The sequence below is a fragment of the Cajanus cajan genome, chromosome 4 (assembly GCF_000230855.2).
Source record: "Cajanus cajan strain Asha chromosome 4, NIPB_CcT2T_4, whole genome shotgun sequence".
NCBI lineage: Eukaryota > Viridiplantae > Streptophyta > Magnoliopsida > Fabales > Fabaceae > Cajanus > Cajanus cajan.
This window is the reverse complement of record NC_138520.1, coordinates 58,602,598-58,628,848: the sequence shown is the minus strand read 5'-3', so window position 1 is coordinate 58,628,848 and position 26,251 is coordinate 58,602,598. Positions and strand designations below refer to the sequence as shown.

The 26,251-nt window shown below is 33.8% G+C and overlaps 2 protein-coding genes, 1 long non-coding RNA gene and 1 pseudogene across 8 annotated transcripts; all 4 read right to left on the bottom strand.

The window, feature by feature from the left end:
• Positions 1 to 677: 677 nt before the first annotated feature.
• LOC145957079 (uncharacterized) lies at positions 678 to 1,437 on the bottom strand. Its single transcript, XR_014433499.1, has 3 exons — positions 1,296 to 1,437; positions 923 to 986; positions 678 to 813 (listed from the first exon to the last, which is right to left on the bottom strand). It is a non-coding gene; the product is annotated as an uncharacterized LOC145957079 (long non-coding RNA).
• On the bottom strand, positions 1,303 to 6,132 carry LOC145957400 (uncharacterized; annotated as a pseudogene). The gene is made up of 9 exons (XR_014433558.1): positions 6,031 to 6,132; positions 4,019 to 4,023; positions 3,544 to 3,909; positions 3,368 to 3,463; positions 3,247 to 3,278; positions 2,870 to 2,934; positions 2,675 to 2,738; positions 2,155 to 2,244; positions 1,303 to 2,064 (listed from the first exon to the last, which is right to left on the bottom strand). The product of XR_014433558.1 is annotated as an uncharacterized LOC145957400 (transcript).
• A 168-nt stretch (positions 6,133 to 6,300) lies between these two features.
• LOC145957399 (ERBB-3 BINDING PROTEIN 1-like) lies at positions 6,301 to 21,993 on the bottom strand. Its single transcript, XM_083073651.1, has 8 exons — positions 21,976 to 21,993; positions 21,693 to 21,782; positions 21,560 to 21,590; positions 21,356 to 21,412; positions 20,344 to 20,428; positions 20,030 to 20,179; positions 19,752 to 19,905; positions 6,301 to 6,560 (listed from the first exon to the last, which is right to left on the bottom strand). Exons 1-8 carry the CDS (start codon positions 21,991 to 21,993, stop codon positions 6,492 to 6,494), a joined length of 654 nt encoding a protein of 217 aa, XP_082929777.1. The 3' UTR covers positions 6,301 to 6,491.
• Positions 20,346 to 24,588, bottom strand: LOC145956879 (uncharacterized). Of its 5 annotated transcripts, none has more exons than XM_083072674.1 (9): positions 24,173 to 24,588; positions 23,852 to 23,992; positions 23,021 to 23,133; positions 22,515 to 22,594; positions 21,996 to 22,094; positions 21,631 to 21,782; positions 21,299 to 21,362; positions 20,603 to 20,868; positions 20,346 to 20,428 (listed from the first exon to the last, which is right to left on the bottom strand). In XM_083072674.1, exons 1-5 carry the CDS (start codon positions 24,266 to 24,268, stop codon positions 22,075 to 22,077), a joined length of 450 nt encoding a protein of 149 aa, XP_082928800.1. In that variant the 5' UTR covers positions 24,269 to 24,588; the 3' UTR covers positions 20,346 to 20,428; positions 20,603 to 20,868; positions 21,299 to 21,362; positions 21,631 to 21,782; positions 21,996 to 22,074. The 5 variants fall into 5 exon arrangements, with proteins under 5 accessions (XP_082928800.1, XP_082928802.1, XP_082928799.1 ...); XM_083072676.1 differs by lacking the exon at positions 21,299 to 21,362 and having other exon boundaries at positions 24,173 to 24,231; positions 24,317 to 24,588; XM_083072673.1 differs by lacking the exon at positions 21,299 to 21,362.
• Between the last annotated feature and the right edge of the window lie 1,663 nt (positions 24,589 to 26,251).

The window sequence follows — 26,251 nt, the reverse complement described above, 5'->3', positions numbered from 1 at the left end:
TTGATAATTTTCTTTTAAGAGTAAAACTTTATTATTATTATTATTATTATTTCTATTTATTTCAAGACTTGTGAACCTATGAGTTTTTATTAAAATATGTGGACCCTTCTTGATGTTATATTTATTGAATTATTCTTATTGTTGTTACTTATCTATTATGGGGTAGAAGGGTGTCACAGTAATCGATTACCAGAGCCTATTATTCTAGGCTAAACACTACAAGAAAAATCAGCATTATCTACGAAAAAAATCCGTAGATAATGATGAAAATCCGTAGACCCTAAACCCTAAACCCTTCAAACAATACACATGAAGCAACCTAATTTTACTAAGCTGGATTGCTTAATGACCTTATACCTATCTACCAAACATACAATTAATAGAGGCAACATGTTGAAAATTCCAAATCAAATCATACAAAAATTCAAATACAGGGGAAAAAATTCTTAAAATTGATTACCTTTTTTCCCGGCCTAACAAAAATTCATATACAGGGGGAAAATTCTTAAAATTAATAAAATCCAAGACAGAGCATAGGTAATAAACCTGCTTCTTTTTCTTCTTGGGTCTTCTCTTCCTCCGAGGTTTGTGAGCATCAAAGTTGGAACTTAGACTACTACCATGACTTGTCCCTGATCTTAAGGATCCCCTTACTTTGAAGTCTGAGCTGCTTTTGTTATTTGAGTGTTGTTCGATGTAGAAACCTCAGATCTCTGCATAGATGAATTTTAACCAGAAGATGACCCCAAACCTTGACAACTTCATGTTTGAAGGACGAGGTGGAGGCATCAAAGCTCTAGCAGAAATCAGCCTCTATAAAAAGGTTGAAGATATTCAAAATTTGCAAAATAGTTTGTGACTATATATTTCATAGCATAGAATATTGGGAATTAAAACACAGTTGCTACTCTTACTGTCAGACCTGATTTTTTTCATCACTGGACATGCCAGACACGCCTTTACCAGAAGCACTGGAAGCCTGCTCCCTGCAACCAATAGAAAATTTTATATAGCAAATTCCGTCAAAATAAAATATGTTTGCTGCATCTTAATCATTAATGCAAATTTCCAAAAACAAATGCATTTGGAATATTTTCCTAGCATAATGCTGGACAAACGCCAGAAGTTTCATAAATAAATGTGGCTTCGACTTCATTAATACCAACATCACAAGTGAGGGTTGATTCCGCTACTCTTCTTTTAACATTCTAATTCTCCTTTACCTTAATGCACGCAGGGTATATATGAAATTCTCATTGTTAGAATTGCTAAAGGATTAAAACATCCCCACTGACCTTGTGCTTTTGTCTGTCCATTCATCATCTGCATCTGCTTCATCACTAGAACTCCCAGCAAGGAAAAAATCATCATCACTCAGATCCAAAAGACCGTCATCCTCACTGCCAGTCTCTGCCATTCTATGAATCTTGAGCAGATGGATCAGCTCCAGCTGCAAGCAATATCTGCACTAGTTCTCTCCCCTCTATATATTTGGCATGAACAAACAAAATCAGATAATTCATCTATTTCTCAAAAGAGAATAAATAGCATAAATGATATTAAAATAACCATGTATTAACTCTCAAATTTGAAATATGAATGCAAATTTATTCTAGTATGCATAGGAACTGAATCAAATTTAAAAGATCCAATGAAGAATATAAAAGCACATTTCAAATATACATTAAAATTTAAAATAATTAACTGAATAAAATAGGAACTGAATATGCATAGGAACTGAATAAAATAAAAACAAAAATAATCATTTTTCCTTAAGATCATAAATTTTTCCACAATTGAAGATCCAATGAAGAATATAAAAGAGTTGTAAAGACAGAACATCTTTTATAAAATAAAATTAGATATTCATATTCTGACATAAGTCCAAGTGATCATAGCTAGCACTATAGTAACAAATCAGAAACACGTTAATTTCAAACATCATGCACAACCTACAATTGCAAAACTTACACCAACAATTGGATGAGCTGGCTTCACATGTAAAGCTGGCGAGGTTAGTATAATTCCTTCCACCATTACTTCAATATGAGGATGAGAAGCCGCCTACACAGAATTTGTAGAAATTAAACTTCAAAATTCATCAAAGACAAATTTAATCGCAAAAGGTATAATACATAAGATTTAAGCCCTTACTTTCAAGACCACAGCCCCACCAGTGGAGTGACCAAAGAGAAAGCATGGAATCCCAGGATTATCTGATCTAATCTTTTCCAGGAAAGCACCCTATCCATGGCATTACAATCAGTATGTAAATTACACAGCAAAAATCACTGACTGACATTTGAAATGCAATAATATAATATATCTCCCAAGGAAAACAAGCAAAGAATAGCACAGAATATTTGAACGATGGATACATACTTACTATACTATTGAGACAACGTCAAAATAAATATAACTAGCAAGAAAAAAAAATAGCAAGTTAACTGAGACACCTTCACTACCTTATACTCTTAAGAATTAAAGATTAACATGCATTTGAACTTTACGCAATAGCTTATTTCAATTCTTACGTCTCAATGTTTGAAATGGTAGGAAAACTATCGACGCCTAAAACATTTTTCCATTCTAAGAACTACCATCACCAACAAAAACATATGCCACGAACGAGTCTATATTCATACAAATTGAAGAAAGTATATATATTACTTACTGTGTCTGCAACCACATGATCAAGAGAAGGAACATAACCATGTAATCCATCACTACCACCATGACTTGTAACAAACAGACAAATCACCCCAAATTCATCACAAAATGATAAGGGCAGGAATGCATTAGATTAAAAAGTATTGTGTACCAATGAGGATCACAGTGGGAGTAAATGGAAAAAGAAATCTCAAATTACCAATCCAGTCCATCGCATAGACACCAAAGTTGCATGAGGTTAATTGCCTTGCAAATTCTGCATATCTGCCATTGAAAAATGAGTACCAAGTCAGAAGTTGTGGGATAAATCCTATTATCTTACATTAGAAATAACAAAAGGAAAAAGATTTTAATGTTTTGACAATGACCTGAAAAATCAAACTTGGAAAACAAAAAGCAGACTACACTAGTCCCACAATGAAAAACAACTATTAAGCCCAGAAAGAATGCAGTTTCACAAAAAAAGTAGACCAAGCAAGATTACATGTGTTCATTAAGCCCGTGAATGATGATTAGAATACCCCTGTAAGAACAAAAGGGAAAATAACTTGAGCCAAGTGTTAAACAAAGCAACACGACTGCAGGGAACAAAGAGCTAGCTATCCATGCTAACAAGAAATCAAAGCACGGGAAATGAACAGGAGCTTTCTCGAATTCAGATCCTCGCCATTTCTTGTACATTTCTTGTATATTTTACCTATGATTATGTAAAATTTTAGTCGAATCTTGGAGATCAGCAGCGTCCCCATGCCGGAGCCAGTCCCTCCCCCAAGCGAATGACACACCTGAAACCCTACATCAACAACAACAATAACAATCACCGATTAACAACCGAATGAAGAAGGAGCGAATGAATGGATCATGAATCAGTACCTTGCAAGCAATCGTAATTCTCGGCTTCTTTGCGGACGACGTCGAGGACGGAGTCGATGAGTTCAGTGCCTTCGGTGTAGTGGACCTTGGCCCAGTTTTTGCCAGCGCCGGACTGGCCGAAGACGAAGTTGTCGGGGCGGAAGATCTGGCCGCAGGGGCCGGATCTGACGGAGTCCATGGTGTCGGGCTCCAGATCCATGAGGACGGCGCGTGGGACGTACCTTCCGCCGCTGGTCGAGTTAGAGGTCGGAGTCGCCGCTATACCTGCCGGTGTGGTCGATGCTGTGCTCGTTGCATATCATCTCCCAGAACTTGGCGCCGATCTGGTTCCCGCACCTAATGTTGTTCACGGAGAAGGAGAAGGGGCTGCAACGCAGGTAAGCATATGGGTCTATGTGCTATTGCAGTGATGGAGATTCTTCAATATTCGCAAACCTCTCTGCATACCCGAACGGAGAGCTGTCTCTTTGCTAACCTGAACTAAGAAGACCAGTAGAAACCCTAAGCACGAATGAAGGAACGAAGAAGACCAGTAGGAACGAATGAAGCAAGAAGCCTGAACCCTAATAAAAGTCTATTATATATTAATGATATTAATAAATTTAACTTTTTAAAAAAATTAACAAATTTATTTTCAAATATATTACTACGAGTATTTTTTAATTTACATGATAAAAATATGTTTTTTCTCGTTATCATTAAACAGGTTTCCGTAAACATGATCAAAACACTCTTATTTTGTCTCTTTCTCATAAATAGGTTTCCCGTAGGAACCCATAGAGCACTTTAATACATATCAAAACATGATCATTCTCAAAATCAACCACATATCTACAAAATATTATTCAAAAAGTATTATAATAAATAATGAAATTAAATAAATTAAATCTTATAATAGTTATTTTTTTCATAATTCTAAATTAAATATTCTAATTATTTTATAATAAATAAAAATGAAAATATAATAAAATATGTTAACTGATATTTTAAATAAAATATATTAAAATATTATAATCAAAAGAAATTTAATATTAAATCAAAATATTATATAAATCATAACTAAAATTATAATAAATATTCTGATATTAAATTTATTATATATTAAAATTAATTACATATTTGAATCAAAGAAATTGCTCTAGATTTTAGATTTTATTTATTATGTTTTATAATAAATAAAATCCAATATTAAATCAAAAGATTATAACAATCATAACTCAAATCCAGGTAAATATCTTTCATAATCAAAAGAAATCCAATATTAAATCAAAAGATAATAAAAATTATAACTAAAATATTTATAAATTTTTTAATATTAAATTTAGTATATATTAAAATTAATTAATTAAATATTTGTATTTAAGAAATTGTTACAGATTTTAGATATATATTTTATTAAATTAATTAAAAATTAATTATATTTTATCACTTTTTAATCAAGTGAGTGAATGATAATGAATTAACTAAAATTATAGTATATGTTAACTTAAATAAGCAAATAATGGTATAATTTTAAATTATTATATATATATATGTATTGAAATTTTAAAATTATTAAATTTTTAATGGGAGAGATTCAAATTGCACAATTATGATTTTTGAGAGACTAAAATTGTTCAATTAAAAATTAAAGGACTAAAATTGCACAATTACAATTCTTTAGGGACTAAAATTATCCAATTAAAATCTTAGGGATCAAAATTGCACAATTACAATACTTGAGGGATCAAAAATGTAATTAAGTCAAAATTAAATTAATATTTTTTTTTTATTTTCACAAGTTTTTTTTAAAATATTTTTAATGAATGTCTTAGTTTCTTATGTTCAAAATTGACAATTTTTTATTTAATTAAATGAATTTCATAATTTTTTCAGTCCTTTAATGAAATAAAATATTTTTAATTTTATTATTTTTTTAAAAAAAATTTAACATATTTTCTTTAATTATGCATAATTCTTAAATATAAAAGTTTCATAAATAAAATTTAATATTTTGAGAGGGAACAATTTGTCACAAATTTTTTCACAAAATATTTTAACCTATTTGTGACGGAATTTTGAGAGGGAAAAATCCGTCACTAAATTTTTTCATTTTAGTGACGAAATTTGTGACGGATTTTTTAGAGACGAAGTTCATTCCGTCACAAAATCCGTCACAAACATTTTTTTTATTTAGTGATGAAATTTGTGACGTATTTTTAGAGACGAAAATTTTTTCGTCACAAAATCCATCACAAATATTTTTTTTTTGATTCAGTGACGAAACTTGTGACAGATTTTTAGAGACGGAATATATTCCGTCACAAAATCCGTCACAAAAGTCAATAAATTCTTGTCCGTCACAAAACTTAAAATTCCCTCACAAAATGCATCACTATTAGCGATGCTATTTTTTCCGTCACAAAATTCGTCACAAATATTAATTTTTCTAGTAGTGAATTATATGACTCTAGACTGATAAGAATGACCATGGTTAAGGGAACATGCCAGTGCAAGAAGCACCACAACTATGCTTAAGAAAGTACGCTTGTGCGTGGCCAAACTTGAGGGAATAACCACTTTTTTGCTTAATGAACCATGCTCGTGCATGCTTGATTTTAGTAAAGCACACCTATGCTTAATTTGTGCTTGCTTGTGCATCCTTTTAAAATATGAATTACCTTTTGATGTCTTCATAAGAAATGTAGCCTTGGACGTTAGCTTTTCGATTACACTAATGTGACACCCTCTACCCCGCATACCATAACACATAAATAATAAAATTTGAATAACACAATCTTTCATAATTGAAAACCAAACGTGTTTAGATAGAGAGTATCACATCCATGACTTAAACAAATAACTTAATCAACAAAAATTACAAAGATATAATGCCAAAGTTTTGAAAATATATAATAATAACAACATCGTAATCTAATCCTATCTATGCCCCGATGTCACATGTCCTATCAGAGTAAAGCCCAACATTGAAGCCTAAGCTTGTTCACCAACATCCTCAGCCTCATGCTGAAAATCACCTGTATAACAATCAAAGGAAAACAACACAAAAGAAAAGGGAGTGAGAAACATCTCACTCTAGCTCACGGTGTAGGAATACACACCGGATAGCCAAACACAAAAAAAACATGTATATATGTACATAGCATAGATAGATTAACAACAATCATTCCACTCATCAAAGACATAAAAAATCACTTTAATATATAACATTAAAAGGCACATGTAATGGACATTGACTACATATTATCATGCATGTGGCACCAATAACACATATCACATGGTATATTGTCGTTAGCAATACATGAGAGTAGTCTAGGAGTACATGTCGGGTCACACCCTCTACGCACTCTCACTAGAAGGACATACTACTAGGGTTTAGTCAGGATAGCTAAGCCTGTGCAAGATACATCCCATGCACACAATGGGCAAGACTGGGACTTCCAAATTGAGTTATCCCCAAGGACTAATCCCAAAGCTTTTACACAAAGGGGCCTTCCCTGGCGGTGTATTCCATATCGTACCCTTAAAAACATTTATGCAAATGATGCATGTAAATCAAGACTCTATGCATTCTCATATCACATTATCATTTCTCATTATCATATAACATTATCATAGAGCTGTCAAAACGGGCTAACCTGGCCCACCACCTTAACCCACTCTAAAAACGAGCCAACCCAACCCGGCTCACTTGTGATTTTCTCAAAAAAAATTTGGCCCGGCCTGGCCCACCACGGGTTGGAGGGTTATACAGGCCAGCCCACCAGCCCACCAAAAATTAAAAAAAAAATTATCAACAAAATTTAAAATTTAAAATTAATTATAAATTAACATAATAGTCATAAAATTAACATTATTAATAGTCATAAGTCATAGTTCATCATACAAAATTAAATACAAATCATGATAAAAGTCTAAAATAAAAATTTTCAATATACCATCATACAAAATTAACTACAAATCATACTTAAATTTTTATTGCAAAAAAAAATGGTGGGTTGGTGGGATACCCGGCCCACCACGGGTTTAGCTCGGGTGGGCCGGGTCAAAGTGGGCCGGGTTGAGATATACCCACCTACTATAAAACTTCAATTTTTTTTTGGCCCGGCCTGGCCCGTTTTCAAGGTAGGCCGGGTTGGCCCACAGGTACCGGCCAACTTTAACAGCTCTACATTATCATGTCTCATTATCACATATCCTCATATCTCATGTCTCATATTCACTTTTCACATTATCTCATCATATCACATAGTCTTCACAACGTACTTTAATTCATATCAAAACTTGTTTTTTTTTTTTGCAAAATTAAACACATATTCGTACATCTCACCCAACAAGGAACACAACAGAACAACAGAAAGCAAAACAGATAACATCATATTTTGCCTGTTTCTCATAAGGTTCTCTCAAGAACTCACAAAGCACTCTAATGCATACAATAAACATTTAAAACAATACAATTTACTCATATAATTGCCTCTTCAAACAATCTCCTCTTAAAATGACCAATGCATTCCCTTAGGGTTTCCCATAGGAACCCATAGGAACACCAAAGTCTGTAATTATAATCCAAACACACTACTTATACATACATACTAATTACATCAATTAGAACATTTAGGGAGAAACAGAGATGAAACAGATACAATTGGGAAAAATCCCTCATACATAAGCATTCAACAAACATAGGATTGGGGGCCAATCCCACTACCCAACATACATTCCCATACCTAGAGCGAGGTTTCTCACTCTCCTTTACCTCGATAAGCAGGAGATGAAACTAAAGCAAGATCTTTCTGGTCTCCTCCCCTGGGTTCCCCTTGGTCTTCAAAGAGTGTAGAAGAAAAAGAAGTAGAAGTGAAAAATATGCTTTTGGGAGTACCAGAGCGTGCTATTTAGAGACGTCAGAAGTAGCCAAAATGGCATGTTTCAGATCCGAAATGACCTGTTCTGGACTCATTCATCATGTGTAAAATTCACATCTGGAACGGCCCGTTCTTAAACTAGAACGGCCTGTTCTAGGGTTGAGTTTAACTCATAACGGTCATGTTTGGAATGGCCCGTTCCCAAAGTGGAACGGGCCATTCTAGGTTCGAATTTCACTCATAACAGCCTGGGTTGAAACAACCCGTTCCAATTTGGGAATGACCTGTCCCCAACTAGGGTTTATAAGCCTTTTTAGTAGTTTGGAACGGTCTATTCCAGTTTGGGAATGACTCATTCTAGGCTACTAAATCACCCTTATTTGGGCTTCGAGCCTTCATATAATTTGTGAAAATCGGGGTGTTACAACTGAAATCATAAAAAATGAGGTATAAAACTTATATTATGATCAAATTAGTGAGTAAAGGTCAAGCTGTCATAATTAGGTCTAAATACTGCAATTTTGTAACTTTTAAAAATAGTAGATGGTAAAATAAACACTTGAGGTCAACATAGAAGTTGTAGATAATTATATGAATTTTTTAATAAAATTAAAACTAACTTGATAACATAGGTACAATTGTAAATATCAAGTTTAGGCCACCTGACGTCATAGAAGCTTAAGATTAGAAGAGATAATTTTGTGAGTTATTGATGGAATCATGCTTAGGAAGGCAAGAGGTGATAACCTAAAAGATCCAAGAGGAGTGGGCTAGGCATGGAGGATTGGGCCAGTCAAGGCCCAATGGGCCCGATGGGCTTGGAAGGCCCAAGTCAAACTTCACATGGGCCTATCTTGTTATGAACATTCTTCTTATGTTTTATTAGTATAGTTTCCATATATTTTGGTCTTGTATTTTGGACCACATAGAGTAGCATTTTTGGGCTTTAGGCTTGTTGGGCCTGTCTTTGGGCTTCATGGGCCTTAGGGCTTTTGGTACCCAATATTGGGCTCATTTTCATTCTTGTAATTTTTCCTTTCCATTGTATTTATTTGGCCATTGTATTTAGGCCATTAGAATAGGAAAACTTAAGTGAACGGATTAGGTTAAATTAGGGTTAATTTGGAAGCCATTTAAGTTGCATTAGAGTCACATGTTCCTCACCACTAGTGGCTGAACATGTGTTTACTCAAATACAACCCTAAATGCTATCTAAATTAAATCTAAATGCATGGAACACCTAAACTCACGGACTTGCACATGTGCACCTAAATTTGAATTCAAATTTCAAATTTGAATTCAAATTTTAGGCGCCAATTTTGTGTAGCCTTGTTTAGGCTCCAATGCTACTAAAATCTGTGGCTACTTAAGTGAATACTTCTCATTGTAAAATCACTTTTGATATATTGAATTTCTGAACATTCATTCAGCAAAATTCTTCAAGAGTCACCGTGAAAGAGTGTCTTTAAACCCTAGAAACTCACTACTAGAAAAACACTATTTTACGTCGCTATATTTACATCGGTTCCTTAAAAAACGATGTAAAAGAGAAGTGCGGTGGCAATTTTGTAAATAAGTAAAATATATAAAAATATTTACATCGGTTATATGAGGGACCGATGTAGAAATAAACAATTTTACATCGGTTATACGAGGGACCGATGTAAAAATTAAATTAGTCAACTATACTACATCAGCTTTTTTGTACACCGATGTAGAAGGGTGACCAAATTTTCCCTTCCCGCAAACGCACAGTAGCAGCCTTCATCTGATCTGAGACGCACCCTAAACACTCTCAAACACAAACCCTAAACACTCTCAGCCCTTAAGAGCTGTCTACAATCCAAGCTCGCGGATCTTCGTCCAAGCTCGCGGATCTTCAACGAACGACTTTCGAAGGAAGCATTGTAATAAATCTGTATACTTTGCACACTGCACATCCGAGATGATATTTATCTCACCTCTCCCAAGACGACGTCGTGGAGTGCGACTCCCTCGTCCACCGCTGTTACATCGCCCTCGGCCAGTTGCAGTTCGTCATCTCTGAAATCAACGACTCCGCCCCCACTCCTCTCTAAGCCGTCAAACTCCTCGCCCTCTATTTCTCCTCTCCCGACAACAAGGTCAGCATCTCCAATTTCTCCCCAATTTCTCCTCTCACGCTCCCCTCCCCTCTGCTCTAAATCTCGCATCTCGCAGGAATCCACCATCTCCAGCCCCAAGGACTGGCTCGCCGATCCCGCCATCGGGAACAATGCCACGCTCAGGCTTGTCGCCGGCCTCGTCTTCCTCCACGAGAATGATTTCAAGCACTCAAATACACCAATGCTGGTGGAACCATGGAACTGTAAAAACTATAACTTTAATTTTAATTACTATTATTTCGTTTCCTTATTATAATTTTTTTGTATTTTTCGGGCATGCGTTGAATGTTCAGATCTTCATTAAGATGCATAGGTCGGATTACGCGGAGAGGCAGCTGCAGATCATGCAGCAGATGGACGAGGATCACACTCTCACGCAGCTCGCCAATGCGTGGCTTGATTTGGCTGTGGTATTGTATTCTATTTGTATTTATATTAATTGAGATTTGGAATAGTAATGATGGTGAAAAAAGTGGTGATTTTTGGTGGATTAGGGTGGGTCGAAGATCTAAGAGGCGTATCTGATTTTCCAGGATTTGTCGGAGAGGTATCAGTCCACTAGCTTGCTCTTGTATCCTCTTGCATGTTTCCCTTGTTAATAAGTTCTCTGTTAGTCTTTAGCAATATACAACATTTAAAAAATATTTGTGAGTTAATCTTCTATTTAAAATTATATAATTAACATTGTTTTCTTGACTCTTTTATCTTATATTTGTGTTAATCTTCTATTTGAGACAATCACGTTAATATGAGGATAACTTAATTCCCTGTTTTGGTTTTGGAGATGGTAATATGAGAAACATTGATATGAATTACTTTCATCAATCTAGTCTAATGTGCTGATAAGTTATATTGTGTGTGGGTTTCGTATTGGCATCATCAACACATGACCAGGAAGTTTTTAGTTTCTGTCCTGATGAGTTATATTAAGATCTCCTTTGTCTATGCATTCAATCAGTAAAATGCATTCAAGAGCTGCAACTGCATTTCCTTTTGATTCTTGCAGGCACTTGGATTTGTCTGCCACATTGGAAAAAATGCCTCCCCATTGAGAATAATTTTCCAAAATGAGAAGGTTTAATTCCTTAATCTTGTTAATGTATTTGTATGACCTGATTAGCATCTTTGATAATTTTTTTTTCTTTCTACTACCTTCATTGGATGCAGCAGAAATTGTGGAATTACTTGTCAAGCAACTGGTTGACCGTATGTTTGATGCCAAAGAAATTATTGAAGACCCCCTTCGAAGATACTGGTACAAATTCAAATCCGTTCTTTTACTGCTTAAAGTTTTAAAGAAAATATTTTTTTAAACGAAAGACATATTAAGATTTGTTTGTTATTAGGCTAGCCAAAAGGATATTAATCATATAACTCATATTCAATCTATTCTTTTTTTGTTTCTAGCCTTTTGACCAAGAAGTAGCAGAACTGTTAATTGTTTAGGTTCTTAAAGAGGTTCTAATTGTATTAGATTTAGGAGTTTAAACCCAGTTTAAAAGTAGTGTCATTGTCCAAATCCAGTTGATGGAAATGAGATTGTTGAAGTGTTTAATGTCCTTATAGTTGATACATATGGTTTTGAATGTTATGAGAGTTAATAACACAAGTTTTTAAGTAGTGTCAGTTAAGATTTTCATAACAGGTATATTTTGTTATTTTTCCAGGTTAGAAAATACTATGACAAGGCCTAGTTATTTTTAGTCAGTTTAATTATATTAAAAAATTATTCCAAGGTTCAGCTGTTTATTATTATTGTACAATGAGTAATTAATATTTTTACTTTCCAGATTTATTACATAAAAAGGAAATTTGAAATTTGCAATTTCATATTCCATTATTCCTGAAAGTTGCAAAACAAACTTCAAAAATAGATTAACCTGGTGATTAGGTTCTGATGCTATGGTGTTTCTTCATCTTTGTTAAAGGTGGTTAATGTTTTGTCTAATTGGTTCAGAGATGATGAATGCAGTTCGGGTTCCAATTTGCGTCCACCTACTAGATCACCGTTTTCTATTGAAGCTTGTTTAATTGGTTTACCTGTGAAGTTAGATCTTGTCAATGTATATGTATTCTCTTGGACACTTGTGGATATATTTTGGCTTTCCAATGCTGTATCTTTGTAATATCATGTACAATGCTGTGCTCATATTTATAAAAATATTTTGGGTGGAAACTTTGAAGGCCCTTTAGGAATCTTAGGATAATATATCATGTTTAATCTATCATGTTCCCAATTGATTTGGAATCTTAGGTTTTGTTTAATCTTTTAATTTCATGCACTTTTTCAAAAATTTGGCAGAGAATTATCTATGTGGTTATTACAGATTAAATTAGAAAGAACCTAAAATCAAACAATTTTTTTTTAAAAAAACTTTAATAATCTACGTCGGTTCAGACAGGAACAGATGTAAATGAGAGTATAAATTTACATCGGTTCTGTCTATAACCGATGTAAATTTGGGTACAAATTTACATCGGTTATAAACAGAACCGATGTAAAATCATGCACAAATTTACATCGGTTTTGACAGAACCGATGTAAAATGCTATACATATACTACGTCTCTCCATTCTACATCGGTTTTAGAACCGATGTAGATAGTGTTAAATAACCGATGTAAAATGTGCCTTTTGTAGTAGTGACTTCACCTAGTTTCCTACCTTTGAAGTGAGCAATCTCTTGTTGCTTAAGCTTAGATGCTTCCATCCTTAGTTTAGGCTACCTTATTCCGAAATCTTCCTTCAATTCAAGCTTCATCCATTCGGTTTTCATTCTCCATTGAAGAGATCCAAGCATTGGCGAATCCAAGGAGGAGAACACCTACCATTTCTCCTAGTTTTGCCATCAGTTATACCGGTGAGTTGTTTTATTCTTTAATTGCCTATATGTGGTATGAGGTGGTTGTAAATGATATGATATATAATGTTGATGTTTGAATTCATAATATTGTGTGTAATATATGACACGTTGGTGAATGATAATATGTGAGATGATAATTGTGACACCCTTACTACCCCCAACACATATATAAATAAATCTTATAAATAAATTAAAGAATAAAATATTCAACGTTGGTAAAAGGGTTCACATAAAACCTCATAAATAACCAAAATAATTAAAAATGAAATTTAGAAAGTAAAACTTGAGAGTTTACAAATTACTTTCAAAAGAGAAGTTATAACTCTAAATTAGGGATGGCAAAGTGGGCCATGGCCCGCGGGTCGGCCCGTTGGCCCGCCAAAAATTGGTGGGCCGGGCCAATCATTTCAACCCGCCAACCCGCCAAGCCCGCCCCGCCAAGCCCGCCAAGCCGCTGGGCCAAATAGCGGGTCGGCCCGCCACAACCCGCCGGCCCGCATATTTTTTTTTTTAATTTAATTATTTTTATGTTTATTTTATTTTGATGTAGAAGATGAGGATGAAGATGATTAAGAAAAAAAGTAGAGATAACTTCTTTCAAGAGAGCTTCTAATATTCTTAAAATAAAAATTTAAAGTTAATTAATTGTATTTAAACTTGTTTTGTGGACTATCAAAAAATTTAGTTTATAAATAATTTGTAAGTTTATAATTTGATTTTGATTTTGGTGTAAATGGATTAATTTCTATTTGATTTTGTTTTAAGTTTGTAATTGTTTTTGTTGAACATATATTAAGTACAATATGTATGCATTTTTAATTTCATATGATTATTTTTATTTATTTGTAGCAAATTTTTTTTTATTTGACCATAAAATATTTTTTTTTCCATTTTTTTTATTTTTTATTTTTTGTAAGCAGGCTGGCCCGCCAGCCCGCCAGCCCACCCTTAGGCGGGGCGGGCCAGCATCTCCAGCCCGTTTTACATTGGTGGGCCGGGCCGACCCGCCCCGTTTTTGGCGGGCCAATGGTGGGCCAGGCCAAAACGGGCCGGGCTGGCCCGTTTTGCCATCCCTGCTCTAAATACATATAAAACTTTATCCTAGAATTCTCTGCCCCAATGTCACAATATCAGAGCACACCCAAAACTCAACGGTTGATATTCTAGATGTCACTCAAAGCCGGATATTCCTCACCTAAAACATCCACAAGTTGTACGGTGAGAAAAGAAAAATTTATATATAAAGCACACAAGGAAATCCACAACATCATCTCATCATAACTTGGAATATTATTTACAAGCATTTCTAGAGATATATCATCATTCTATCAATCATTCATCTTCACATCTCAATTCACAATTACACCAATCCATCACAATCCACACAAATCTTACAATTAACACTATGCCAAGGCCACGCCACATCTGACACAAGTGATACGAGTTAATTGCCTCACTCATCCCACACCATGCCAGGGGCACGCTCGTCCTCGTAGCATCACTTACCAAATGTTCGTCTCATCCCTGGTCATTAGTGTGAGGAACCACAGTCACATTACAATCCACACAAGTCTTGCAATTAACCCTATGCCAGGGCTGCCATATTTGACATAAGTGATGCGTGTTAATTGCCTCACTCATCCCACACTATGCCAGGGGCACGCTCGTCCTTGAAGCATCACTACTCAAGGTTCGTCTCATCCCTGGTCATTAGTGTGAGGTACCACAATCACAATCATAATCATATCCACACAACATCTCATCTCATATCTCAATTCCATATTACATACACAATTCCATATCACATACACAACAGATAAGTTCAACAAAAATAAGGGTTTACACACCCCTCAAGCAATTCACATCTAGATCATCAATTCTTATCAGTTAACATAACAATAACATTCATAAATTAATAAAATAATCAATAGAATTATCAATTTAATATAATTTTAACATAAACGGTAAAACCCCCAATTATTCTAAAACCTAGCTCACAGGCACTTTTCTACAATTTCGTTCTCTCTCCCAAATAATCATTCTTACAAATTAAATATATATTTCTAATCCTCAACACATACAGAATCTAATGGTATCATTAATTCCTCAAATATAAATAATCTAATTTTTCCAAAACCTAACTTACAAGTACTTTTCTATAATTTCGTTCTCTCTCCCAGAGCATCATTTTTACAAATAAATCATATATTTGTAGTCCTAAATATATACATAATCACATAAGACCAATAATTCTCCAAACAGAAATAATTATAAAATTACTCATAATCCTAAAGGACTCTTCCTCTACCCAATTCCCTCATGTAACTCTACATATAAATAATCTCTTTTCTCCCGTACCTGGATAAATAGTAGTTGAAACTAAAATAGAGATCTCCTTGGTCTCCTTTGAGTGTCCCTCGGTCTTCAGAGAGTGTAGAAGGAGAAGAAGAGAGCAAAGAAGAAAAGAAGAGAAAAGTAAAAAGTGTGCCTTTTGGGAGTGCCAGAGTGCTCTATATATAGGCATCAGGTGTCTCCAGAACGACCCGTTCCAAATCCGAAACGACCCGTTTTGGACCCTTAAATCATGAGTAAAATTCACATCTAGAACGGCCCGTTCTCAAACCAGAACGACCTGTTCTTAAACCAGAATGGCCCGTTCTAGGTTTACATTAAAAACTCTCAACGGTTATAATTGGAACGACCCGTGGCTCCTTCTCAATAAGGTTTAAAGGCCATTTCTGAAATCCGGAACGACCTGTTTTAGTTGGGAACGGCCCGTTCCCAGCTAAGAATCATAGGCAAATTTAATAGTTTGGAACAGTCCGTTCCAATTCTGGAATGGCACGTTCTAGGCTACTAAACCACCTTAATTGGGCTCTTGGCCTAGTGAAAATTGGGCTGTTACAATTCTCCCCTCCTTTATGAAATTTCGTCCCCGAAATTTTTGCAATGGTAAACTCCTCACATCTTGCTTTCTAATTCCTATGCAACCTCACTACCTTATAGATGCACAACTCTATTAATTTCACCAAGGAATGTCTATTATCAATAAGGGTAAGATAAGTAAACTTGGTGAGTCTATCCACTGTAATCCAAAAAGAATCAATTTCTTAAGCATCTCAGACAAACCTATAACTAAGGTCTATCTACACACCATCTCGCTTCCAAAATGGGACGTCTAAGTGCTACAAAAATTCCTAAAGACTTCTAACATACTAAACACAAGTATACAAATTCCTCTACTCCTCTCTTTATCTTAGGCCACCATGCCTCCGCTGCACCACTCTGATACATCCTCCTAAGGTCCCGATACATCTCAATAGCTCCTAAATGAATGTTAAGAGTACTCTTATGTCCTTCCTCTAAGATCATCTTTCTTAATTCAAGGTTACTAAGCACCCAAGTTTGTTCTTGCACCTCAAAACAACGTCGATTTCTACTCAGAAATGGTTATCTATACTTCTACCAATCTTCTCCACTTGGTTCCCTAAGAAAGGATCTGACTCCTAGGCTTCTCTAATCTCATCCATTAATTCACTAGTCACTTTCAACATAATCAATTCAATGCTCCTAAGGATAATCTCACACACCAAGCATAAGTCTCTAAATTCTTCAATCAAATCCAACCCTTAAATCATCAAAAATGATATATTAGAGGTTTTCATAATCAAGGCATCTGCCACAATATTGGTTTTACTTCTATGATCATCTCTAAAGATCCAGCACCTAAGCGTAAGTTCACTAGGTATACATATCATATCTCTAATTTCACCACTCCATCTACACCCAAGTCAAACTCTTATCCATCACCTTATCCTATACCCTCATATCTTGTCACCAAAATGAATCAACTAATTATGCTTCTCCAATTTCCTTCAACAATCCATTCGTTACTCAAGTCATGCTTAGTCTCACACTACTAAGGGTAACCTTATAAGCCAAACTTAAGTTTCTAATTTGGGCCAAAAAGATTCATCTCTCTAATCATAAGGGAAGATAAATATAAAGGTTTCCTACACAAAACATCAGTCACCACAATGGCTTTGGCCAAATAAGATCAAAATCTTATTCCTTAAGAAATTCCAACTATTTTTTTTGTCTCATATTTAACTCCTTTGGTCAAAAGATATTTAAGGTTCTTAACGATCACTAAATACCTCAATCTTAGAATCATATAGGTAGTGTCTCCAAATCTTAGTATAAATATTACAACCGCTAACTTAAAGTCATGGGTAAGGTAATTCCTCTCATGATTTCTCAATTTCCTGGAAGCATAAGCCACTACCGTTCCTTCTTGCATCAATACTCCGCCCAAACCTATCTTAGAAGCACTACTATATACCATAAAAGGCTTACTAAAATCCAGTAATATTAACACTAGTCAATCTTTCCTTAAGAGTTTGGAAACTACTCTCACACTTACTATCTCACATAAAGGCAACTCTCTCTTCCTGGTCAATCCAGTCAAAGGTAATGCTATCTTAGAAATTTCCTCAATTCTATAAACTATCCCAAGAAAACTTTTAACCTCACTAATTGACTTTTGGTATCTCCCACTTAAGCACAACTTCTATCTTAGATAGATCTATATTATACCTCCGCTAGAAATTACAAGACCTATAAAATTCACTTCATACAATCAAAAATCATACCTAGATAACTTAGTCTAAATCTATCTTGGATATAACCTCACTCTTAACTCCAATCTGGTAATATCACACCCTAAGGTCAATCTTACTAAACACATAAACACTCGCTAATTGATCCATAAGGTCATCTATCCTCATATCAAATCAAATTAGAATACCTACTTTAATCATTCATATATATCATTCCTAAGCTTGTACTAATCAATCACCATTTACTCCATATAGCACGTACATGAACCAACTTTACCACATAGCATCATATCATCTTAAACAACCTCTCAATGACAAAACCTCAAAACATCATATCCAAATCTATTTTTATCCTTGCTATGCCTAACAACTCAAAAACATCATGACAACATATACCTACCTTCAACAACTGTCAAATAAAATGACACACAGAGAGTTATACTCATCCAAATGATCTCAAACCTATCTCAAAAGAAAGCTAAGAGAATAATCTACAACTCTTATGGAGACATAAGATTCCAAAAAGATCATCTTCTTAGCTAAAAATTTCAAAAACCTCAGAAGATATATTCGGCATTTACAGCTAGACCTTTGATCACCAAAGTAGCTATAACTGGAGTTTTAGACCTCTTTTTTACACTACTAGAAAAATTAAAATTAGAGAGGGAACAAATCCGTCACTAATCTTCATAAAATCCGTCACAAATAAATTAGTGACGGAATTTGTGACGAAAATGATTCCGTCACAAAATTTGGCGTCACAAAATATTTAGTGACGGATTATTTTCTCCGTCACAATTAGTGACGGAATTAAGGCGTCACAAACAATATAATTTCCGTCACTAATTTCTAACAATAAATGTTTAGAAATTAATAAAAATCCGTCGCAATTTGTGACGCCTCTAACTCCGTCGCAATTTGTGAGGGATTAAATCCCTCGCAATTTGTGAGGGATTGAGAGGTATGTGAGTCCGTCACAAACTATGATGCCTATAATTGACTAGAATCCGTCACAATTTGCGACGCCAGAATTCCGTCACAATTTGCGACGGATTTTATCCGTCACTAACTGGGATGAATCCCTCGCTAACTGGGCGTCTTTGATGACTAAATTTGAGGAAACTATTGTTTTAAGAGTCTGGTAATCGATTACCTATACATGTAATCGATTACCAGACAATGAAAATCATATGTTCGAAAGTTACTTATTAAAAGGTTCTCTGGTAATCGATTACCCATTTCTTGTAATCGATTACCAGAGACTATTATTTGAACAATTTCAATCAAAACAAAAATATCAAGTCTTTTTTATGAAAATGCATGATATCATTTAAAATGAAGATAAAAGAACAATACAGACATCAAGAGGAGTTCCCAAGATTAATGATGTGCTTAATCGGCAAGACAACACATGAAAAATAATGAATGACCTCTATCAGTGTAACTATGACAATAAAACTTCATTGGAGTATATTCATAGCCATGATACTTTTCATCATTTAGAGATCAAAATCCACAAGGCACACATTTAGGCAAAGAAACCCCTTCAAACAATACACATGAAGCAACCTAATTTTACTAAGCTAGATTGCTTATATAGTGATGACCTTATACCTATCTACCAAACATACAATTAATAGAGGCAACATGTTGAAAATTCCAAATCAAATCATACAAAAATTCAAATACAGGGGAAAAAATTCTTAAAATTGATTACCTTTTTTCCCGGCCTAACAAGCCTCAAGGCCACCTCAGCAACAGTATTTGCAGTAGCAATAACATTAGTTGCCCTTCCTGTGACAGGACCTTCCTGAAGAGCATGAGTGTGAGCCACAGCCGCGATGAAACCATCTATATGACAAGCCAAATCACTACAAACAACCAAAGAAACTACCATCAACTTCCCAGTAATAGCGAAAAACACAAATTTCATTCCCCCATCACTCATAACAAAATTCCTACTGAGAAAAAAAAAACCATGCTCAAAAATCTTACATTTTCAATATATCACCTTCTTCCAACACTGTCTCGTCACTGGCTAGTGGAGAGAAATGGCAGACCACATTGTTTACAGATAAGCAAGTTGGGAAAGTAACACCTCTCTCAATCTTCCTCTTCACGTTCTTGTACACATTTCCAGTTTGTCTGTACACACGCATAAAACAAACTCTATAAGTTATAATCCAAAAATATTAAAAATAAATAAATAAACAAAACAGCAATTCCGTATGCATATATGAACATGTATGTTAAAAAAGTATCACAATTCACAAATAATGCTCCTTCATATATAAATAATAAAACCTTACTCTCTAATATATGAATCCCCTTTCTCACAAATGTCCACAGCTTTGGCCTTAGGTTTACATTCTGAAATAACTAACTTCAAGGCCTCTGCAAAATCATAAACAGACAAACAATAAAGTTATACCACTAAATTACAAATATATATTTTTATTATAAAGAAAGTTGAAAAATGTTAATGTTTCTAACATACTCTTTATTATTAAGCAGCATATGAATAAATTTTATTAAATATTAAATAAAAATGATTATCAAAAAACTTACATTAATTCCATTAAAAAAAGAGTGCAAAGTCGAGAGAACAAAAACAGCAGTCTTTCCCATTCTAGACTTGGCTTGACAAATAACATCCATTCCGAGAATAGCTTGAGGTATGCGCACTCGTGTTGCACTGATGATGAAGCAAATAAAATAGGGCCGAAGGAACCGAGGGTAAGTAAAATAAACCTTTTCTGACGCTTTTAATTTCATTTGATAGCGTTACCAAAGCATGTTATTTCTCCAAAACAAGATGGTTAAACAAGTATTACCTACATAAATAACAAATCACATAAGGATGGCATAATAGACAGACGTGCACCATAAATAAAACTATTCTGTTTAAAGTTGAAACCCCCTAAATCCAAAAATTTCAAAAGGATGGTACGAAACATGAAACAAAGAGCGTGAAACGATTTCAAAATAGGGAAAAAAAGTACATATTACAAATCAGCAACTCTAAAATCCCCAAAAGCATCAAATTAAGTGCAGACACAGCCTAGAACAACAACAACTATAAATAAAAGATGGAGGTAGTTCGATCTTTGCCTTCAGAAGGATGCTCAAAACTCGAGTCCACAATCACTACAAGAAAAATCAGCATTATCTACGGAAAAAATCCGTAGATAATGATGAAAATCCGTAGATAACTGATAATCATGTGTTCAAAAAGCAAAATGTGCATGCTAGTGGGAGACTTACCAATGAATTAAAAAATAAAAGAAGACACATAGGGACGTATTAGTAGCAAGCAGTGACGTATATACTGGACAAAGTAAATTGAGAAAACATTAGCAACAAGCAATGACGTATATACTGGACAAAGTAAATTGAGAAAACATTAGCAGCAAGCAGTGACGTATTAAACCATGAGAATGGGTGATACAGAGGAACTAAACCAAAAAACAATAGTAAGCAACAAACATAGGGCAATAGAAGAAAACCATGTTCAAGCATTATTACGGAGCTCCTCACAGTTCACATCAACCAACAACTACACAAGATAAAAGGAGCATAAAAATAGAAAATCTTACTGTTCAAGCTGGGCAGAGAATTGAGCAACTTTTTGTTTGCACTGGTTTGCAGTAGTGTTCACTTTTTCATTTTCATAAAAATCAGCTGATTTTTCATAGTAAACAACAGCCTGCTCAATATTTTGTTCAGACTCATACAACTCAGCAATTTCCTGTGCAAACAAAATAAAAATCCAATCATGACAATTCCTTCAAGAATGCCTCAAAAGTAAGCCAAAATGGAAAGGAACACCATTCACAACCAAATAAGCATTCCCATGTTAGAAATTAAATTTCAAAGGCCATACTGAAACATACGCTAAGGACAAATTAAGGGTAAAAATCAGCTTTCTTTAGTTATAATACCAAATATATACAGATCATACCAGTTTACTGGACTCCAATTTTTTGAAAGAGCTATCTCTTGGGCCTTCAGTACAAAATATTGATAGGCATCGTTAGTAGTCATGTTGTGATTCTGAAGCCTGCATTCGAGTAAAGGTCAAAATATAGAATAAATGTCACATCTAAAAATAGTGCCTTTACATTAACAATTGATCAGATTCACAATGGTTAACATTTCTGGAAATTGACAACCATCTCAATGCTCAGTAGCAAAAATGGTGTGAGAAAGAGGGTAAAAAAAAACAAAAAAAATTGGGTAGCTAATTTCCTAAAGAATAGCTAATAAAAAAATTCAAAAATATGAATTCCATATTACATCTGCTGCCATCCTAAAGAATAGCTAATCTCAGCATATTATAGGCTGGCTTCAAATATGTTTATGCTGGACTGTCTTGACCAAATACTAAAAACTAGAGAGAGAAGAGAGATTTCGTATATATATAACATATAATTGGGAACCTATAAAAATGTAAAGGAAATTAAATGCCAACTTGGCATACCATCTTTATCTTTCCTTCCTTGACTTGCATCTCTAAATAGGAGCAATCTTATTGTGTCGGCAAATCCCTTATATGAAGCCCTGGCCATGAGAATTAAATAAGTTAAATAACCAAGAAAAAAAATCATTCTCTTCAATGGATTTAGTTTGCTGAATAAGCAACCATACCATTACTATTAGAAACAACCATTTAGGGTGAGCTTCAGCAATTTGAACAATACATTTACAAACCTAAAGCACATCAAAAAACTCTATGAAGTGCAGGGAAACATTCCATTGGTCAATACTCCATTAAATTAATTAGTTTAGAAAAAAAATATACATTTTAGCCAAAGCATAATCCACATTATGTATTTAAATGAGAGATTTGAACTAATTTAATGAGTGCATCTGTGCATCAAAAGCAAAGGAAAGAAACAAATGGTGGAACCATGACATTGACAATCAAGTAATTATCAAAATAAGGTTTCTTCACCATGCATAGCAATCAAAATTTTCATGGCATACCAATGAAGAGGACTCCTTCCATCATTATCAGGCACATCAAAATCAGCATGGTACTTTACTACTATGTGATTTAGAAAAGCTGTCTGTCCATATTGTGCAGCAACATGAACTGCCTGCAGGGACCATTTAACTATGAAAATAGCACAACACTGGAAACATTTAAACAGGTGGTAAGCAGAATAAGTTCAGGGTTTTCCTTATACAGAAACAGGTGTTAATCAATCTCACACTGCAACCCACATGCTTGCCTATTTTGTACCCAAATACCAATACAATTTATAAGAAATTACATTTATTCAAAGGAAAAAAAAAAACACTAAATTGGCGATAATTAAAATCTAGATATCTTTTTATAATCATTATAAGTAATCTTCTAATCATTGATATTGAAACAAGTCCCAGTTTCATAAACTACACTCCTGTCTTGCTTCTTTTTACCTAACATATATTGCTTATTCGCTAAAACGAGATGAATACTTGTGTGTTAAAAAATTACTATAACTTTTCATCAATAAATCAGGTGTAGTTGTGATACTCAGATATTTGGATATAAAACAAAGAATAAAAATTGGGTACACAGTCACCATTCAGACCTATAGAGTTGGATACGGGTGGCTAGTAAACAATTAACATTAGAAAAAAAGCTGTTGGCATGAATTGAAAAGCGGTCAATAATCCAAACTAGAATATGGATTTGGAAGCAAGAATTTTTAAATGTTAAAACCCACAATCCAACCCATGCCTACCTAATCGACTTCCCTAACTAGAAAAAACAAGCAAATGGTCCTGAAAATTTGATGGAACATATCCATTTGAAGTCTTAAACAATACCCGGTATCCATTCACGTCAGCAGCTTCAACTCGAGCACCATTCTCCAGGAGCACATCAGCAGCAGCAGTTGAACCGCGAACCGCCGCCCAATGCAACGCCGTTTGGTGCATGCTGTCCTTAGCATTCACATTCGCACCATGCTGCGAACGAAGTAGGGTCCAAATTAAAGCACATTGAATTCATGCACACATGAGCAGCACAGGAGGGCGAACGCTAATTTCGAATTCCGAGCAAACCTGAATGAGATAATGCGCAATGTATCCAATATCCCCGACAAACGATACAATAATTAGAAAAACATCAAGTTAAAGGATAGAAACCTTATGATTCTTAAGGGCAAGCACTGCCACCCGACTCGCGACAATTCTTGGAAGACAACCTGCACCAAAAAAAGACCAGCCATAGAGTTTCAACATTTAAAATCAACAAAACCAGGAAGGCACGTCATGAAATCAAGAACAAACAATCAAGCACGAGAATCATCGATTCAACCGAAGCGGAGGGGTTTGGTGCCCGCAACCACAGGAGACGCAAATTGGCCGAGACAATGGGTCGGGGACGAGTGGGAAAGAAAAAGCAGCGACAAATGAGAAGAGGGGGAGAAAAGCCCTAATTTGTTCAAATCATTCTGTGCGGGAGAGAAAAAGCGGAGAGAAATGAGAAGAGCGGGAGACAAGCCCTAATTTGTTGAATTCATTTTGTGTGACCCTCACATTATTCATTCTGTTTGTGTCTTAATTTATTATTTAATATTTACTTTTATATAAATATAACTGAGGCAAGCAATTAACTTGACGGGTCCACTGCTACCTAATCTGAAGTTAATTCATGGGTCTTTTTGTACGTGTAGTCTAAAAAGGGAGGATTTGAAGATTATTTGTTGATTGGAATTAAAAATTAAAAATTAGCTGGATAAAAATTTCATGAAACTTCTTTCGAACAATATTATATCATGTTAAAAATTAATTTCAAAATGTTTAAATATCTAAATAATTAAAATATTTAATGAAATATACTATATATTCTTTAAGTCAAATTTTTTGAGAATTTAATGATCATGTACAAATAATGTAAAGTAATTGTCAACTAATAAAAAATTATTGTTATATGATTGTTTACTGATTTATTATGAAATTCACTTCCTGTAAATAGGTATTGACCAATAAAAATAGTATCACCCTTCTTCACAACCTGCAAAATTATAGATTCTTGTTTAGCAAACACTATACAGTACAGACAATCAAAGTACAATATGAGATAAATGAGAATTAGTTTCAGAACTCAATCTGCACATCACACAGTCAAGAGATAAATCTGTTACAGTTTTTCTTATTTGAAGTAAATCATTCATATTAATCCTTCCTAGAATTGAAGTCCATACAAAGGATTGATTTCTTAAATACGGTAACTAAAAAGTATTATAATAAATAATTAAATTAAAAAAGAATAAATTTTATAATGATTATTTTTTTAATGATGTTAAATTAAATATTCTAATTATTTTATAATAAATAAAAATGAAAAGATAATAAAAATATATTTTACCTTAGGTAAATTGCATTTTATCTCATTATAATGTTTAATTTGAGATCTTCTCATCTAATTTTAATTTTGAAATCTTAATCTTCTAATAATGGTAAATCTTAATCTTAATCTTCTCATGTTAAAAGAAAAATTTCGATGCAATAAAAAAATCTCATTATCTTTATTTATTTAATGCAATATATTTCTATAAAAAAGAAAACTTATTATATTTTTAATTTGCAAACATAGTATAGCCTATTTTTTTTGTCCTTACTAAAAAAAAATTCATGGATCTGTTATTGATGATAACTAAACAGACTTTAATTATTTCTAAAAAAAATTATGATTTTTGAAATTTATAAATTTTATGAATTATAATTCTTAAGTATAAAACATTTTTTTGTGTACTAAATGTTGTTTTAAAATCATTTTTTAAGGTGTTATAAAACATATTGATATATCAAATAATTTGGACATCAAGTAATGAATATCATATATAATTAATTTGATCTTTCAATCATTTTTTCTTATACATATATTTTCTAATTAAATTTAAAAGTGATATATTAAGTATTATTTATTTGAATTGAATTATATGTAGTATAGTCCTTTTAATTGCAAATGTAGCAAACAGCTCCACCACTCTCCACTCACCAAAACGTGTATGGTCCGTTAAATCTATTATATTCTTCAATTTTTTAAAAATAATAATAATTGTTGACATATTTTTTTAAAGTAATTACTCACAACTATTATTTTGATTTATTTTTTATTTATCTTTTAAAAATTAAGAGGTATCAAGTGTCTCCTTTTTTTTTACTAGCCTAACTAAACACTTTTATTTTATTTTAGTTTCTAACATATACAATATCTTC